The sequence below is a fragment of the Cynocephalus volans genome, chromosome 2 (assembly GCF_027409185.1).
Source record: "Cynocephalus volans isolate mCynVol1 chromosome 2, mCynVol1.pri, whole genome shotgun sequence".
Taxonomy (NCBI): domain Eukaryota; kingdom Metazoa; phylum Chordata; class Mammalia; order Dermoptera; family Cynocephalidae; genus Cynocephalus; species Cynocephalus volans.
The window spans coordinates 232,190,496-232,208,030 of record NC_084461.1 but is presented as its reverse complement, the minus strand read 5'-3'; the positions used below and the strand labels follow the sequence as shown (position 1 = coordinate 232,208,030).

The 17,535-nt window shown below is 44.5% G+C and overlaps 1 protein-coding gene across 4 annotated transcripts in view; it reads left to right on the top strand.

The window, feature by feature from the left end:
• Positions 1–13,193: 13,193 nt before the first annotated feature.
• Positions 13,194–17,535, top strand: part of NRG3 (neuregulin 3) — a 1,080,861-nt gene continuing 1,076,519 nt past the window's right edge. For all 4 annotated transcript variants that reach the window (XM_063086301.1, XM_063086303.1, XM_063086300.1 and 1 more), the window contains exon 1: positions 13,194–14,025. In XM_063086301.1, the coding sequence (XP_062942371.1) occupies positions 13,194–14,025 (832 nt within the window). The remainder of the gene's footprint in view (positions 14,026–17,535) is intronic.

Below are 17,535 nucleotides of genomic sequence, written 5' to 3'. Positions count from 1 at the left end.
AAATGTATCCAGTTGTAAGAAGTCTCTTTAAGTTTATCCTATTTGTAGGTTGTAGATTAATGTTTTTCATAAAATTTGGAAAATTTTTAGCCATTATTTCTTCAAATATTCTTTCTGCCATTTTTTCTTCCTTATCCTTCTGGGAATCCTATTATGCCAATGCTGATATGCTTCATGTTGTCTCGGAGGCTTTGTTAATTTTTCTTTCTCTCTTTTTTCTTTTTTTTAGACGGGGTGGTTCCAATTGATCTATCTGCAAGTTTGTTGAGTTTTTTCTTCTTTAGACATGGTTTCCTTTATGTCTTAGAACATATTTAAAATAGCTAATTTAAGGTCTTTGTTTAGTAAGCCCAACACTTAGGCTTCCTAAGGAATAGTTTCTTTCCATTTTTCCCCCATGCATAAGTGTCGTGCTTTGTGTCTTTGTATGTCTCATCATTTTTTGTTGTGAACTAGACATTTTGTATAATACAATGTGACAGCTCTGGAAATCAGATTCTTTCCCCCTCCCTAGGGCTTATTGCTGTTTTTGTGGTGTATTTGTTTAATGACTTTTCTGGACTAATTATGTAAAATCTATATTCTTTGTCACACATGGCCTCTGAAGCTTTTGCTCAGTTAGGTTAGTGGTTAGCTACTGATTGAACAGAGATTTCCTTAAACACTCGGAACTAACAGGTTTCCCACTCTTTCCCAAGTGGTTCTGTGTGTGTTGGGCCACATTTTCAGTGATTTAGGAGTTTACACCTCTGCCTTTAGCTTCATTTCCTGCTTATATAGAGCCTCAAGGTCAGCCAGAAGTGAAAGTTTAGACCCTTGTCAGGTCTTCCTTGAAAAGTAAGCATAGCCCGATGTATGTGCATGAACTTTTAAATTTTGAGAAACATGCTATAGCTTTTCAAAGTCCCTATGGACATCTCATTTCGCAGCTTTTCTTTTTAAACTTTTTGCTTAGCTTATTATGTGGCTAAACTGTTTCTACTGCTTCAGGTGGCCACCAAGTTAAACAATGGCCTCTAAATCTTTTAAATAAATTCCCCTGGGAAAAAGGCTTTTCATAGTGGTGATCTCTGAATCTTACCAAGTAAAGTCAGCCTTGTAATTGGCTCTTCAAGGGAACTACTAAATGGGTTGAATAATGGCAATTCTTTGGGAATGAGGTTTTAAAAGATCTCCAGCTCCGTTCTGCCCCCTCCAGTCTGCTGGTTTTCACTGGTGACTGGAAGCTATTGATATTCGACCCCACTGTGGAGCTGGAGAGAAAAGGATAGAAATAGGCAATCTTTCTGTTCTACCAAGCTTCAGTCTTTTTTTTTTTTTTTTTATTGAATAAGAAGAGTTCCCTAGATTGCTGCTCTAGTTAATTTCCAGAGTTCTAAAAGAGTTGTTGATTCTGACAATGTTTTGCCAATTTTCTCTTTTCCTTTATGAAGGAAAGAATTTTCAGAGATCCTTACTTTGCCATTTTGCTGTCATCACTCAAAGTATTCTTCTTTACCAAAAAGTAGATACTGATATCCAGGAGTAATCATTGACTAGTACATAAACTCTATATTATTTTGTAGGTTCTTATCATAAGAGCTCTCATCTATAATGCATGTATATATCAGTAAAATAATGGTAAGAGTGACTGTGACAAGTGGCTGGATCCCTAAGTGTCCATCAGGCAATAAGCAATCTGTGGTTTGCACAGGACCCATTTATTCCTTTGGATTTTATTAGTTCAACCCAGTTGACCGGACCACTGAAAATAATAGAAAAAGCTGAAAACAGTCTACAAAATATGTGATCTTAAAATTCCTGACTCCAATGACACTGAGGGGAGTAGAAAGAATGATATAAAAAGATCCAAAAGAAAAGGGTTTGGGGCCAGATGAAGGCAACTAAGTCAAGGGGGCACCGAGTCAGTCCTTTAATTCATACCACAACTCCACAGAGCAAAGAATGACAGTTGGGGACAGCATATCTTCTTGGTTATGAGCTGGCCCAAGGCCACAGCTTTCAACAAATCGCCTAGCGTGTGTCCCTTGGTATATGCACGCTGGAGAGCATTTGTTTGCTTGTGGGGGATATCCAGATAGAGCGAAGGAAAGGTGTCTGACACATATTATTAACATTGTGAAAAAATATTTTTTTACCTTTCAGTTATTTTTTTAAATAATGAAATTCACATATCTTCCATATCATCCAATAAGAAGTTACAATTAGAAACAGCAAATTTCTAGTAATAACATGAATTGATAGTATTTGAATATTTTTTAGTATATGCACAATGTTTTAAAATTTGCAAAATATATTCACATTTGTTTTCTGTTTTGAACATTGTAATAATCCTGGACATAGGCAGTGTGTTTCACATTTTATGGGCAAAATAACTGAGACCCAGAGACTCTCATGAAATTATTAGACAAAGTGAGGATTCAAGCCTCCATTTCCTGACTATTTGTTCAAAGCACATTCTACTGTTCACATACTTAATCAAAGAGTCAAGAATTTGCTGATCAGAGTTTCAGCTGTCCTCACTGGTTTTTGGACACATACTTCTAAATCCATCAAGAATATGATACCTGTGGTTTCAGAAATGACATGTGACCCTAGGCTTAGCTTAACTAAAGTATTTGGAACTTAGTTTAAGGTTCCCTTGAAAGTACAGTGAGACAGGATAACATTAATGTATAGAGCTGTCTTTCTCCAGAATGACTATTCTGACATCACACAATGACAAAAGATGGAACGACTCCATGGTGCCCCATCTCACTCACCAAAAATAAAAATAAAAATAAAAACTTAATAAAAAAAAAAAAAGAAGGAAGGAAGAAAATGCCACTTTTCTGTAGGGAAAGGAAAATGCTTGGAGAATTTGAATGATGCAAGTTTGTCTGGAAGCTTTAAAGAAGACGGGTATCACTTTTTACCCATTAGCCTCATAGGAGGATGAGATCCTGAGTGTGCCTTGCCACTTCAAAGTGTCATTGGAATACAGCTTCCAGGAAAAGACTGCTTGAATATTTTTTCTTGAAAGAGGTGCAGTTCCCTTCAGGGCCTTCCTTCAACACACTCGTAGATTGCTACAAATTTTAGTGTTTACCAAACTTTTTGATGTAACTTCTAAATCTTTAGATTTCTAGATCCCTCTGCATTAGTCCATTTCTGTTGCTTATAACAAAATACTTGGAACTGGGTAATTGGTAAGAAAACAAAACTTATTGCTTACTATTCTGGAGACTAGGAAGTCCAAAGTCCAAAGTCCAGGAGAGACTAACCTCCTCATTCACTCTCCTTTTAAATCCACCAGAACCACTCCCATTACTCCATGAATGGGTCAATCCATTCACGAGGGAACAGTCCTCACAATCCAATCACCTCTTCAAGGCTCCACCTTTCAATTACCATAATAGGATTTCCCACTCTCAACAGTTGCGGTGGGGATTAAGTTTTGGGGGGACATTCAATCCAAGTCACACTTGTAAGTTCCCAAACAGGACATCAGGTGTTTTCTATCATTCTTCAGTCCTAGAATGAACATCTAGGCATTAGACCAGCATTCTCTCCTCTTGCTTAAAGACATATCCTTATTCCCTCAGTGATCAAAAGGGAAACGTGCATTGGGGTTTAAATTTTGGAAACCAATCATTCTTTGCCTAAGAGTTATCTTGCTGCTTTGACAGTTGCCCAGAGAAATCACATGTGTGCAAGAATACTAATTGTGAGTTTACATCTGTAGGACTCCCAAAGAAAGAAAGGACAACAGACAGAGCTGCTGTGGGATAGTAAATAGTGTTTAATTATTAGCGAATATGCCTTAAGGCAATAGAGCACAAACAATTCCTATGAGTTTTGCTTACCAGGGGAATACTTCCTAGCTAATTGAATATTTCCCAAGAAAATTATTTTTATCTTATGTCGTTCCCAAAATGATTCTGAGATTTTTTTTGCTCGATGTTTTCTTTAATATTTAAACCATTAACCATAAATAGTGCTGTTTTGGTTTTTAATATTATCCAATGTAGTGGAGACTAAAAATCGTTTCCATTTTCAATGATTCAGTAGACATCAGAGTTGGGTGGATCTTTTTATTCCAGTTCCTGGTGGAGAGTTTTTCATATAATCAACTGTTATTAGTGCATTTGGCTACCATTCTAAACTACTCTCGTCTGCTTCTGAAGCCAAGTTGTCTTTTCTCTTAACGGACAATAAAAGCCAGTTGACCTGGCTAGTCTCTCAGGGGGGTCGACTTCATATTTCCCAATTTTGCAAAATTCCTTTGGGTAAATAAACCCAAAGAGTTTTCTATTTTCACTTTCTGCCTCTCACTTTGGTTTGGAATCTATTCATCACTGTTAGTTCTCACTAATCCATACTTATAATTCCATTCCTATTCTACTTGTTCCCTAGATTCTTAATGCAAAAACTGCTTCCATAAACCCCTTACTTCTTTACATATTTCGGTAAACACTACACACATACATACACACCCCCAAGCACAAGCCTCCAGAAACACAAATATTACTCAAATGTGTTAGTCAAATGTCCCAAGAAGTCTATATTGAAAAGATAAGATATTCTCGCATTCTTACATTCTCATAGTAATTAAAAATAATAGTATTTTGACACCTTGAACTAAAAAAAAAATAATAATAATGTATGGGCGATAATCCCCCAAGAAAACCTTGATGTAGTTTGTGTATTTTGTAAATAATATAGAATCATATCCATGATTTTAAAGGATTTATTGGGTTATAGGTTTGTGGCTTCTAAATTCTAAAATATCATCTAACTGCTGAACTAATTAGAATATGAAAAACATTTTGTCAAATGTAGATACATTTTTTTTCTAGTCCCTGTGGAAGTCCTATGCTCTTTCACTAATTTCCACAGGTACTAAGGGCTTGGGGGGAATTTTACATCATATTTCATATGCATAAAAAGGAAGCATAAATCTATAGGACATATTACTACTTATTTTGACTAAAAATTGTTAGCATACACACATTCTTATAATGTTAAAAACAGAACCACAAATTTATGTCAGTGTCAAGTTCATCTTCACCTGAGCCCTGTGCTCCTAGAAAACAACAATGCTTAAGGAATCTGCCTCCACAAGTTTGGTTTTTAGTAACCCCTCCCCATTTTGTGTTCCAGCAAGTATATTCACACCAAGAACCACCCTTCCCCATCTGACCAAGATAAGACTTCCTGTCCACTCTTTCCCATGACTCCCATAAGACTCCTGGGTGACTGCCTTGTTCACCTGTGACAAAGCCAAACCCAGACTGCTCTTTTTCCTGTACTAAACTGAAAAGTCCAGACATAGACCCTCCAACTTCTTGCTCTTTATCTCATGAGCCAATAACTAAGATTAGAACTCTCCTTTCCCCTCAAACTTACCAGACACAGAGATAAACATTTCCTGTTTAGCTAAGACTTCACCTGATTGCAGAACAACCCCTATTGTAATTCACCCCACATTTTTCCCTAGGAGAGTCAATGGCAGAACCACCAGGCTGAGACATTCTGATCTTCAGATGCGGTGTGCTCTCTTATTGGGATAGCCTGAATAAAATAAATGTTCTTACTTGTTTTCCTCTTGTCTTTGGCATCAGTGATGCTGAACAAAACCATGGCACTTAAAAAAAAAAAAAAAAAAAAAAATTTTTTTTTTTTTTTTTTTTTTTCCGTGACCGGTGCTCAGCCAGGGAGTGCACCGCTCATCCTTATATAGGATCTGAACCTGCGTGCGGCGGCGGGAGCGTCGCCGCGCTGCTAGCGCAGCACGCTACCGAGTGAGCCACGGGCTCAGCCCAAAAACCATGGCACTTAAGAAGCTACTCAGATAATTCTGAACAAAACTCTGGAGCCAGTAGGTAAGTTCATCACCAATCAATCCTTGAATAATCTTTCCTTTATTATCTGTGTTCCGCTTGCATGTTGTACACTGATATAGTTACATACACATGCAAATAGACATTTGTACCTTTGTGCACTTCTGTGTTTAAAACAGGGAGTCATCCTCCATCAAACTGTAAAAATTTTTGGATACGGAAAATGTGGTACATCTACACAATGGAATACTACTCAGCTATAAAAACGAATGAAATACTGCCATTTGCAACAACATGGATGGACCTTGAGAGAATTATATTAAGTGAAACAAGTCAGGCACAGAAAGAGAAATACCACATGTTCTCACTTATTGGAGGGAGCTAAAAATTAATATATAAATTCACACACACACATACACACATACACACACAAACCGGGGGGCGGGGAGGAAGAAGATATAACAACCACAATTATTTGAAGTTGATACAACAAGCAAACAGAAAGGACATTGTTGGGGGGGAGGAGGGAGGGAGAAGGGAGGGAGGTTTTGGTGATGGGGAGCAATAATCAGCTACAATGTATATCGACAAAATAAAATTAAAAAAAAAAAAAAGTCAAACTGTAAAAATTTCAAGGGCAACATCTTGGAGTATCTATCTCTTGAGAGGTGGGCACCGCTTGCCTTTCCTTTCAGTTGATAGTTTTTAAAAATAAACTAGATGATATTTTCCTTTCTTCTTTCTCAACTTAAAAGCACCAAGCAAGTTTTGTCCTCTTAAAATACACTCTCTTGGAGATAACAGATGGGCTAGATCTACTTTGAGCTATTAACACATATTCCTCAGTAATTTTGTGGGCTTCCTTTGAGAAGGCTATGGTGGTGGGGGGGTGGCATACAAGAGACGGAATGAATGTGCACTCATCACCTAGGTTATGAAATCAATGCTTCTCCACAGTACCCCTTTGCTGGCCCTGAAGCTCACACACTGGGCCAAGATCCAGACTGTTAGTAGTAGTGATGCAATGCCAAACCCCTGTGAATACCTCCTGGAAAACTTGTTGGGAAAAGTGGGCTCCTTAGATAATGCTCCATGAAGGCAATTTGCACATTCCTTAAATAATAATACTTGCCACTACTGCTTTTGAGCTGCCTATCATATTCCAACATGGCAGTGGGCACATCACAGGTGAAACTTTTCAATTGTACAGAAACCTGCTGAAGGTCAGATTCATGTTTGTCTGACTACAAACTCTCTGTTCTGTTCTCTATTCTTTCTCCTTTACTGATGATTGATCCATGTCAAGAATAAATTTCTGGTCCTGATATACAAAATAAGATAAGATATGGAACACCTGCAAACCCTCACAAACTGCCAATAATCTTCAGAAGAAATTGGAAGGGGGAGAAGAAATTCTACATTCGTATTTATATCTTAGCATTCTAGTAGATGAAGCAAGAAGTTAGGGCCATGCTGGGAATGACAGCTACTGAAGCCAAAGGTCTCAGGGGTTGGCACCAAGGCAGTCTGTCTTTGAGTTTGTCTGGATAGCTTAGCAAGGAGTCCCCATGGTGTAGGCAAAGTAAATCAGAGAAGGATTGTGGAAAATTATGTTTGTTTTCTTCCATAGAGTGTTAGGTAGTTTTTATCCCCAAATTAAAGAAGCAGAATGTAGATTTCTAGAAAACACAGGTGAGATGAAGCCAAAGTATTATTTATACAAACATGAAATTACATCAACTCTTTCTGGATGCAGCTGTATTAAACTGCCTTTCTTAGGAATAATAAAGCTTGAGACAAACATGTTTTTCTTTGGTTCTAAGAGAAAGCATTCCAGAGGGCTGGCATTGCCTCCGTTCTGTGTTTGCAGCTTCTCTTACACTAACCTGATCTAAGAGTGTAAGCAGCAGATGAATTGTCAAACGGAATTGAGTTTGCAGTCTGGAGGGAGGAAACGAGAACATGATCCCATAACCTTGGTTTCTGATCATGCTGAGAAGACATTTCCTTGAGTCTTTCCAAAAGGCCAGGTCCTCTGAGGCTTCTTGATTAGTGAATTGTCCATGTAAACTTCCATTTACTGGCCCTTTAATTTTAGATCCAATAAGATAATTTCAAAAGAATAGAATTGTACAGTGAAGTGATCTAAGAAAAATATATCTACCAATGCTTGAGAAAGATACCAGGGATATAAAAGCAAAAATGTTGACAAAGAGACCCAAAACTAGTTAGATAAATACCAATGGCAACTTTGAATGCCAAGAATAAAGTACCCGTTTTGGTACCCTGAAGTACAGGCAGTTGGAATTCGGTGCAAAGAGAACGACATAAATATCTAACTGTGACACTCACGTCCTTCCACACTGGGTCACCAGCTCAGTTCCTGCTTCTGCTTCGCCTCTACACTCACCCTGCATCATTGCAATGGACTCTTGCTGTTGGATGGCTTCGTGCTTTCTAGGCATGGCAAATGCTTAAAGTGCCCTCTGCTGCCACAATCCACTTCAGCCAACTCTGACTTGAGATTCCCGAGCTCGTGTGTCTACCCCAATTTGATGAGGCTCACCCAAACATTAGGTGTCCCATACTGAGCTTTCCAGGATTCTCCGTTTAGTCCCCTCTCCCAGTACTTGAAGTACAAAGGCTCTGTGCTCCTGCTCTTCTCCCTTTGAGCTCAGAGTACTGCTTCTGCTAAAGAAATCCTCTTTACAAAAATTCCCTCTTGCTTTCTAATTCGTTGTACCATCTACCCAGATCTTAGCTAACCTATTTTGGAATTTAGGTATTGTCTTCTGTCGACTCCCACTAAAATTTCACCTCTATTTTTTCTTGGCACCTTATTCAAAACTTCTAATTCCACATTGTGTTATATAGTAGTCAGCATTTTCTAACTTATGAGCGTGCAATTTGGTGACATTCCAAATGCCTTAAGTCTTGGAATATTATTACAATCATCTTTGGTGACTAGAATATGGTTAGAACTGGAATGCTTCACCTTTCCACTTTCTGACATTTGCTCTGTATAATTTAGATATTTTATTGTTTGGGGTTTTTTTAGTGATATTGGGTTATAACACACACATCCTTTGAGTCAAGATGTTATGAATAGTGCGATCCGTGTGGGGATTTTCCTATACATTTTGGGGTTGATCTTATACATAAGGCATCAAGAGTCCACAAGAAAGAAAGAAGGTTACTTGTTGAGATCTATGAAGAAGATAATCTGCTTCTCTTTAAAAAGGCCACCATATGCAACTATATGGAAGAAGTTGATTAACCTTATCAACCCTTTGTAAAATGTTTAGTCCTTGAAATGTGTTGAGATGTCACATTGCCCGTACACGTGATTCCAGAGGACTTTATGAACACTACGATTTTGCAGGCCAGTCTGGCTTCTAAAGTGACTACACTATCCAGAGAACCCACGGCTAATAAAAGTGCACTCTGGTATTGTATTGCTAGGAATGGTAAGTTCTCATGGACCTGGGAGGATGGTAAATAAATTGTGGATATTGGGATTGGAGAAGAGATGTCTCATGTTATCACATCAACAAGACATGTCCTTTGCGGTCCAAAACTGTACTTCCCATTTTCCTGATATACTATACAATGTATCTATTTTATATGTTTCCATCTCTCCCACTAAAATATAAGGTAAGTACCTTTGTTTTGCTCTCCGTTGTATCCTCTACGCACCTAACTCATGAAAGGTTTCTGTAACAAATGTGCTAAGAAAACAGGATGAAAGTATAGAAAGGCAGATTTTTGGCTCAACCCCCAAAGACTTTTCTAATTATGTATATTGTTGACAGGCCTGATGGTCTTCACCAGGAAGTGGCACCTTCCCTAGAGCTCCAGATGGAACCAGTTGGGCTGGGATGTTTTGTGAGATGACACAGTGGAGTCACATCCAGTCTTGTGCTTCTAAAGCCCAGTCTTTACCAAAGAATTTGCAATGGAAGGAACTATGGACAATCACACTGTAGAGACAGAAAGTAAATGACTTGACAACTAATTGACCTTGGGGTACAAGGGGAGGGTAAGGGGTCAGAGATCATACTGAGCCTCTCATCCTAGGGATATTGACGCCATTGAAAGGAAAACAACGTGAATAGAATTGCTGATTTGTGAGCAAACTTTAGGCAATGATTAAGAATTTCGAGTTCAGTGAATTAGTGGACCACACAGGAGATATCCAGAAGGTAATTACAGTCAAGCAGATACGGAGTTTGGGAGATGCTGAGGCATGTCATTTTGTTTGTCAGAATAATCCGCACCCCTCTCTACAGGAAGATATCTGATGATGATGCTTAAAAGGTGCCATAGGTGGACAGTGCATTTAGCTGTATAATTTCATTTAATTATGTAGAATGCAGGTATTATAGCACCATTTTCAGTTGAGAACAGTGGCTCAGAGTGACTTTACTGCTTATAAGGGGGAGAGCTCTAATGTGAAGAATCCTTGTCTTCAGCGTCTGATTCTGAAGCTTTCTCTAGTTGTGCTTCAGTGAGCTGTGAGTCATCAGAATGAAGTTCCTCCTTACCGTGGGACTGACTATCCAGCTGCACGTTAGCAGGGAGAGGGCCCATCACTTGCCCTTGACTCAAGTGTGGAAAGCCCCACTCCCCCAATTCCAGTTCCAGTGCTTACCAGCTGCTGCCAGAGAACCTCACAGCAAAACCTCGAGTTAACAGTGGTTGGATCAGCCAAACGTTCCTGAATGAACTGGTACAACCTGCTTCTCAATAGAAGGCTATCAAAGAAATGGGCTCTTCCTACTCCCCCCCCCACCCCCCCAGCTAAAGCAGCCAATGGGTAGTTAAGAGCAGTGGCTTGGGATCTGGGAGAAAAATGAACTCAACAGGGAACCATGAATAAGCTGTTAAAGCTAAGTGGAAATGAGAAGTGGAGAAAATTTGGAGAGGCATTAGCGGGCATTGAGAAAACATGGAGTGAGCATTGTTGGAGTGTGGTTTCAGGAAAAGGGAACATTTGCCAGCTGCAGTATTACGGGGCCCCTTGTCATACACTGGATTCACTCCAGTGGACAGGGAAGAAGGGAGAGACCACAGGATTACGAGGCGGGGGGCGATGAACTAGGAGTGCTTGGGAAAGGAATTTTCTGTCTTGAATAGCCGACAGCACTACCTGCTGTAGTTCCACAGAGTTTTGTGGGAAAGCATTTCTTTGCTATACAAGAAAGGCCAGGCAGTAGATGCCTCGCACCTACAGAAGGTAGAGATTGGGGCAAATTTATTTAACAGAACTGTGCTTTGTTTTGGAAAACTGAAGAAATATGAATTCAAGGGTTTGTGGTATTATTTCACCTGCAATGTTTGGAACCATAATTCAGCACTCCTGGATTAGGTCATGTTCTATTAAAGTAAAAATCAAAGCCTTCCTATGGGGAAAGTTTCGATGTTATCGCTGAAGGAGGTGACAGCCGCATTACTGCCATCAGAAATAATTTATTAACTGTGTCTGTGCAAAGTACTCTGGTAGGCACCAAACCCCAGGGGTTTCCTGTCTCAGTGCATCCTCTGCTCTCTGCAGTCTTTTCAGTGTATCGTTCAGTTCTCTCCACCTGTGAATAAAATGGATACCTTGAAAACTTCATCTTTGGGGAGACTATTACAGGACAGGAGAATGCTGGCTTCCTCATGCACGTCAACCAGACAGTGCTGGGGAGGTGCACTACGGGGTTGCCACTCTCGACTTCTCATTCTCGGAGCTTGTAAATAAAAACACCTCCTCTTCGGTTTCCACGTTAGACCAGGAAATCTGGGGAGAGTTGTCAAGCTAGGTTTTGCACCATCAGCACATACGAAGCTGATACCGGCTCTTTAACCCTTCCATTCTCTCTATACCGCCCCGTAGCCCAGGCAGGTGCCACACTGCACCTGACATACAGGTACACAGGTGCCTCCCTACCCAAGGGAAGAAACCGGCGACGGAATTTGAGATACCAACTAAATTGTTTTACATTTTACCCCTCACCGATCACTTGCCTTGCGGGGCGGGTACCTGCGCGTACACATGTGCATTTAATGACAACACTTTCTAAATTTTTTTAGAGGTAAGTTACCATCAGTGTCTTGGGGATCTGGTAGGTGTGATGGACAGAGGTCGTCCGCTTCGCCAGCATCTCTCAGGAGCTCGAGGCAGAGGTGGCTGTCCATGCAGCGGCAGCGCTGTCGGGCACCCTGCCACCCGCACAGCCCCGCTCCCTCGCCCGCAGCCCCAGTCTCTGACCGCACTGGGTCCGCACAGCAGAGAGACGGGCTGGCACTCGGTCGGGAGCTGCTTTGCCACACACCGCCAAGCGGGGTTTGCTCGGATCGTTTATTTATCTTGTGCGCATTAAGGACCCCCCCCCCCGGGTGCGGTGGGAGGCGCTACCCTGCCCGAATCGCAGCCCGCCACGGCGGTTCTGCACCCGCACCCGCTCCGCTCCGCGCCCGCCTGGCTGCCAGAGCCCGCCGGGAGCCGCCTCCAGCTCGGGCCTGCGTCGCCCGGGACCCCGCGCGGTGTCCCGCTTCCGCTCGCCACGCTCCACGAGCGGCGGCGCCGGGCCGTGGTTTCGGATCCTCGACCCGCCGCGGGCGCCCCTTCCCCCCGGCTGGCGCTGGCGATGGCGGCGGCGGCGCTCGCTGGAGTTTGAGCCCCGGCCGGCGGGAGCGAGGCGAGCCCGGCGGTCGCCCTCCGCGCCGCGCTCCGATTGGTCTCTGCCGGGAGGGCTGGCCGGGGGTTGGCTGCGGGCCGGCTGAAGAACAGGTGCGGCTCACCGGCCGGGCTCCGAGCGGCCGCCCAGGAACGCAGCGCGCCGGCGAGCGGCGGCCACCGGCCCCTGTCGGAATGCGGCTGGCGGCGCCCGGCCCCTGAAGGCGGCGTGAGGCCCGGCGGCGGCGCGGGCGGACGCCCCAGGGAGCGGGCCCGGCGCGGCGCGCCCCGAGGATGCCGGCGCGGCTGAAGCGCACGCAGGCGGCGGGCGGCGGCGGCGGCGGCGGCGGCGGCGGCAGCAGCGGCAGCAGCAGCAGCAGCGGGCGCGGGGCCCCGGCGCGCGGGAGGCGGCTCGGCGGGCTGCACACGCGCCCCGCCGCTCCCTGACCGGCCGGCGTCGAGCGCGGCTCGGCGCCCCCTCCCCTCCCCTCCCCTCCCCTCCGCGGCGCGCTCCCCTCCCCCTCCCCGCCCGCCGCCCGCCTCTCGGGGGGAGGGGCGTGGGGGCAGGGAGCCGATTTGCATGCGGCCGCCGCGGCCGCTGCCTGCGCCCGAGCCCGCCGCCGCCGCCGCCGCCGGAGCCCGCGCCCGCGCCCGGCCCCATGCCTCTGGCGCGGCCCTCGGGGGGGCGGAGGTGAAGACCGGCTCCTAGGATGAGTGAAGGCGCGGCCGCTGCCTCGCCACCTGGTGCCGCTTCGGCAGCCGCCGCCTCGGCCGAGGAGGGCACCGCGGCGGCGGCGGCGGCGGCGGCGGCGGCGGGCGGGGGCCCGGACGGCGGCGGCGAAGGGGCGGCCGAGCCCCCCCGGGAGTTACGCTGCAGCGACTGCATCGTGTGGAACCGGCAGCAGACGTGGCTGTGCGTGGTACCCCTGTTCATCGGCTTCATCGGCCTGGGGCTCAGCCTCATGCTCCTCAAATGGATCGTGGTGGGCTCCGTCAAGGAGTACGTGCCCACCGACCTGGTGGACTCCAAGGGGATGGGCCAGGACCCCTTCTTCCTCTCCAAGCCCAGCTCTTTCCCCAAGGCCATGGAGACCACCACCACGGCCACTTCCACCACGTCGCCCGTCACCCCCTCCGCCGGCGCCGCCGCCTCCTCCAGGACGCCCAACCGGATTAGCACGCGCCTGACCACCGTCACGCGGGCGCCCACCCGCTTCCCCGGGCACCGGGTACCCATCCGGGCCAGCCCGCGCTCCACCCCAGCACGGAACACTGCGGCCCCCCCGACGGTCCTGTCCGCCACGGCCCCTTTCTTCAGCAGTAGCACGCCGGGCTCCCGACCCCCGGCGCCAGGAAGCCCCAGTACCCAGGCGGTGCCCTCCTGGCCCACTGCGGCATACGCTACCTCCTCCTACCTTCACGATTCTGCTCCCTCCTGGACCCTGTCTCCCTCCCAGGATGCTGCCGCCTCCTCCTCCACCACCTCTGCCTCCTCCTCTGCTGCCACCACCACACCAGAAACTAGCACCAGCCCCCAATTTCGTAAGTAAACACCGTGTCTCAACTCTGATCTACTACTGAGTTTCCTTTCTGCCCTGCTGCTGTCCTCTGCCCGGTCGCCTGTCTTCTGGCAAGCCCCCTCCCCCATCCCAGGCTTGGGGCACAGAGAGAGAGCGTGTTAAAACTGGCCACAAAGCGGGGGAAAAGGTGCCGGTCTGTTCCGGGTGTGTGGGGGGGGGGGGGGTGGGGGCGATAGGAACGGGAGGGAGATTGACCAGCTTCAGCGGGTCCCAAGTGAGAACAGATCTTCTAACTCCCTTTAACGGGTTAAGGCGATTCCTCCTCACTGCAGACCTGCTGGCGAGCTGCTGGATCCCTTTCCAGTAGAGGGCTGGGCGGGGGAGACGGGGTGGCTTCCCGAATGCACTGAGCCCTTTCCCCGGAGAGAGAGGAAAGCACATGCAAATTGACCGACGACGACCACAAAGGGAAGTTATGTCCAAGCGGGGGGGGGGGGGGGGGACGATTTGATGGAGATGTTGGTAGAATGTACCTGAAGCTTCCAGCAGCCCTGTCCAGGGCGGGGACCAGGAAGGGTTAATTAGAAAGCATTGGGGAGAGGTAGGGAAGGAAGCAGAGGTCCTAGGCAAAGGGATAAACTGAGCCCCCTCAGTCCCTGCACCCCCAGCCTGCCCATGGCCATTCCAAGGCACAGAAATGGATTCCGTGGCCGCCGAGAGTGAGTCAACTAGGAGGAAACATGAAGGGATCCCTGCATGCAGAGCTGCCACCTCTAGGGTCCTGACGAAGGAGGAGGGTGTTTTTTTCTTTTTTCTTTTTTTTAGCTCCAACAAGCATTTGCTTTTGTACCTTCCCCTAAAGTAAGTCGGGTGTGAACCTTATCTCCTTTCCCTCTGCGCCTGAAAAATATTGGAAGGTTGGGACTGAGTTTTTTCTGCACTCAAGGATGAGAACATCCAACCCTTTTAAAACATGTCACCCTTTGAATGTAGCATCTTCAGCCTGGGCTCAGTTGGTGCCGGTATTGGCCAGTTTACACCAAGCATGATGGCTTTTTACTTATTTGTATAGAAGGTGTGTTTTTCATAAATGTTTTAGGTGAATAATTGACCTCCCATCCCACCCCCGACCTTGTTCTATACTAACAAAATCTCAGGAACCTTATTAATCTGATCTGATTCTGGTTATGAGAACAGTTTGTGCAACCTGTGAAGGTTATTTAGGACAAACCCCCAGCCTGCCTGTTCAAGTTCTGTGTAAAGCTATTCTGCAAAAACAGTCTGGTTATGCTGTCTTTATATTGTATTTTTTTTTTTTTTTTTTTGAGCTGTAGCATCTGGGGGAAAGGAAGTGTGTTCATCATTAACTCTTCGGTGCTGGTAGGAATACCCAGTTTGCTTTCAGTCAGCTGGTAGTTCTTAATTTCCCTGACCTGTGAGCTTACCCTGGGTGTTAAATCCCTTGAAACTTTTAAAAAAAGAATTTAGTGTATTTATAAGTAAGGTACAGGAGAGAAAGTCCTTTAGCCTATACTCTGTTTGCTTTGAAAAAAACAGGCTAAAAGATAAATTGGGAGACAGGAAGGAGAGGGGAAGGAAGGAGTCTGCCACAAACCAGAATGGCAGTAGAGCCAGTAACTTGCAGCTTTCCATCTCCTTTGGCTGAAGCAGTCATTTTTGAAAGCACATTTTCTCAGGAGGTGTTTAGTGGCTCTTCTCAACAAATGTAGTTTGAGTTTTGTGGAGGGATAATGGGTTTGCAAGTGTGTGTGTATGAGCATATTCAATGGATTGTGTGTCTCTCCCGAACACCCCAGATTTTTGATCTCCTCTTGATGCAGTTGACATGAATAATCGAGTGTGGGTGTCTATCCAAACCGTGTGTGTGGGGGGGGGGGGGCTGTACATTGCAGGTATTTCATGTTCTTAATTGACTTCCTTGCATTCCATTCCGGAGGTCTTTAAAGAAAAGCCCAAGGTAATTATTTCTACCCCTCCGTGCTCTCTCCCTACATTCTGTAGAAGGGAATGGCAGCCTGTTTAATAAGTAATGATTATTGACAGGGCTCTCAGCCCCGAGGAAAAGAGGGAAAAAAATCTGTAAATGGTGTCAATGTTCACATAGACATATAAGCAGTATTTATTTTATTGGTATCTGAGGTCCAGCTCTTTCTCTTTTTTAAACCTTTAACAAGTTGAATTAAGGGATAAAATTCAAATATGTAAATCCAGCAGAAATTGACCTGGTTTATATATATCAACAGGGAAATTTTAATGAAACATAGATTATGTAGTTTCCATAAAAGGTGTGTTTAAATAATTAGGTTTATGGTAATTTAAAGACAAAGGATAGTTTTTTTTTTTTCATTCAAGATTGCAGGATGATTAACAAAAGGAAATAAAGATTTCATTTGAGGCATGATGAACACTGCTACTGTGGGCTAAAGAATGGCCTGAATAGCTGGCATTAATATGTTTAGCTTGTTTTGATTATGCCACTAAAGTTCCCAGGACAGAAATTCCCTTTTTCCAGCTTCTACTGTCATACTTTAGGGTTTTTTCTTTTTTTTCTTTTTCTTTTAAATGAAAGTCATGGATCCTGTTGTAGCACCTGAGGACGGTTAAGGACAATGCTCTGTTTTTTCCACACTCCCCCACAAGTGCTTTAATGGCCAGGATCTTTGCTCTTGAACATCTCAAGGCGTATAGAAAAATGTCTTTGTCTTCATCTTAGGTCAATCAGAAGCATTCTGTCTGTAAAGGCAGAACAGCTCTTTGGAGGAGAAGAGGCTGGTTCATTGGGAATACACATTTGCTAATGGATAATACGTTTTTTGTAAGCAAAAGCTATTTTTTTTCCATAGGAAGGCTCATTTTAGAGGACTGCTTCTAATTTTATGTAGGACTGAAGACAGATATTGAACTTGAAAGGCAAAAGAAGGAAGGCTTGGAAGTTGACTCTTCTCTTCCCAGCCTCCTTCCTTTATTTTTAGGCCATGAGCTGGACCAAAAGTTTCCTCTGTGTTATTGGGATTCTTGGGTTCCCATTGGGCCAGGACTTACCTTCCTTTCAGACTCTTTAAAAACAAATATCTTCAACATATTGACACTAACCAAAAACATCTTTGAAGCGTTTTGTGTCTGAAAGTGTAGGTTAGTTTTCAAGTTTTTCAAGCTAAAAGGAAGTCACTATAGACAGAGGAACAGTGATTTTGACCAGTGCACGAACAGCCTTTCCTTTTTATAGCACATTGAATTGTGTTTTCAGATTTGAAATTTATTTGTGGAATGTTGCCAGTGTAAATTTGGATTTTTTAGAGACCTGGAATTCTTTTACTAAGTTGAAAGCACTGTTGAAGAGGTGAAAGACCTGAGTCATTGGCTAAATTCAAATGCTAATGACAAAGAGCCCCTTTTAATGGGTTATTCTTTTGGGTCTTATTCGGAAAGTATATAGTTAATTCCAGTGAATAAGATTACTGATATTGAATAGTGTATTTAGAGAAGAAATAAATGTAAAATGTGTCATTGA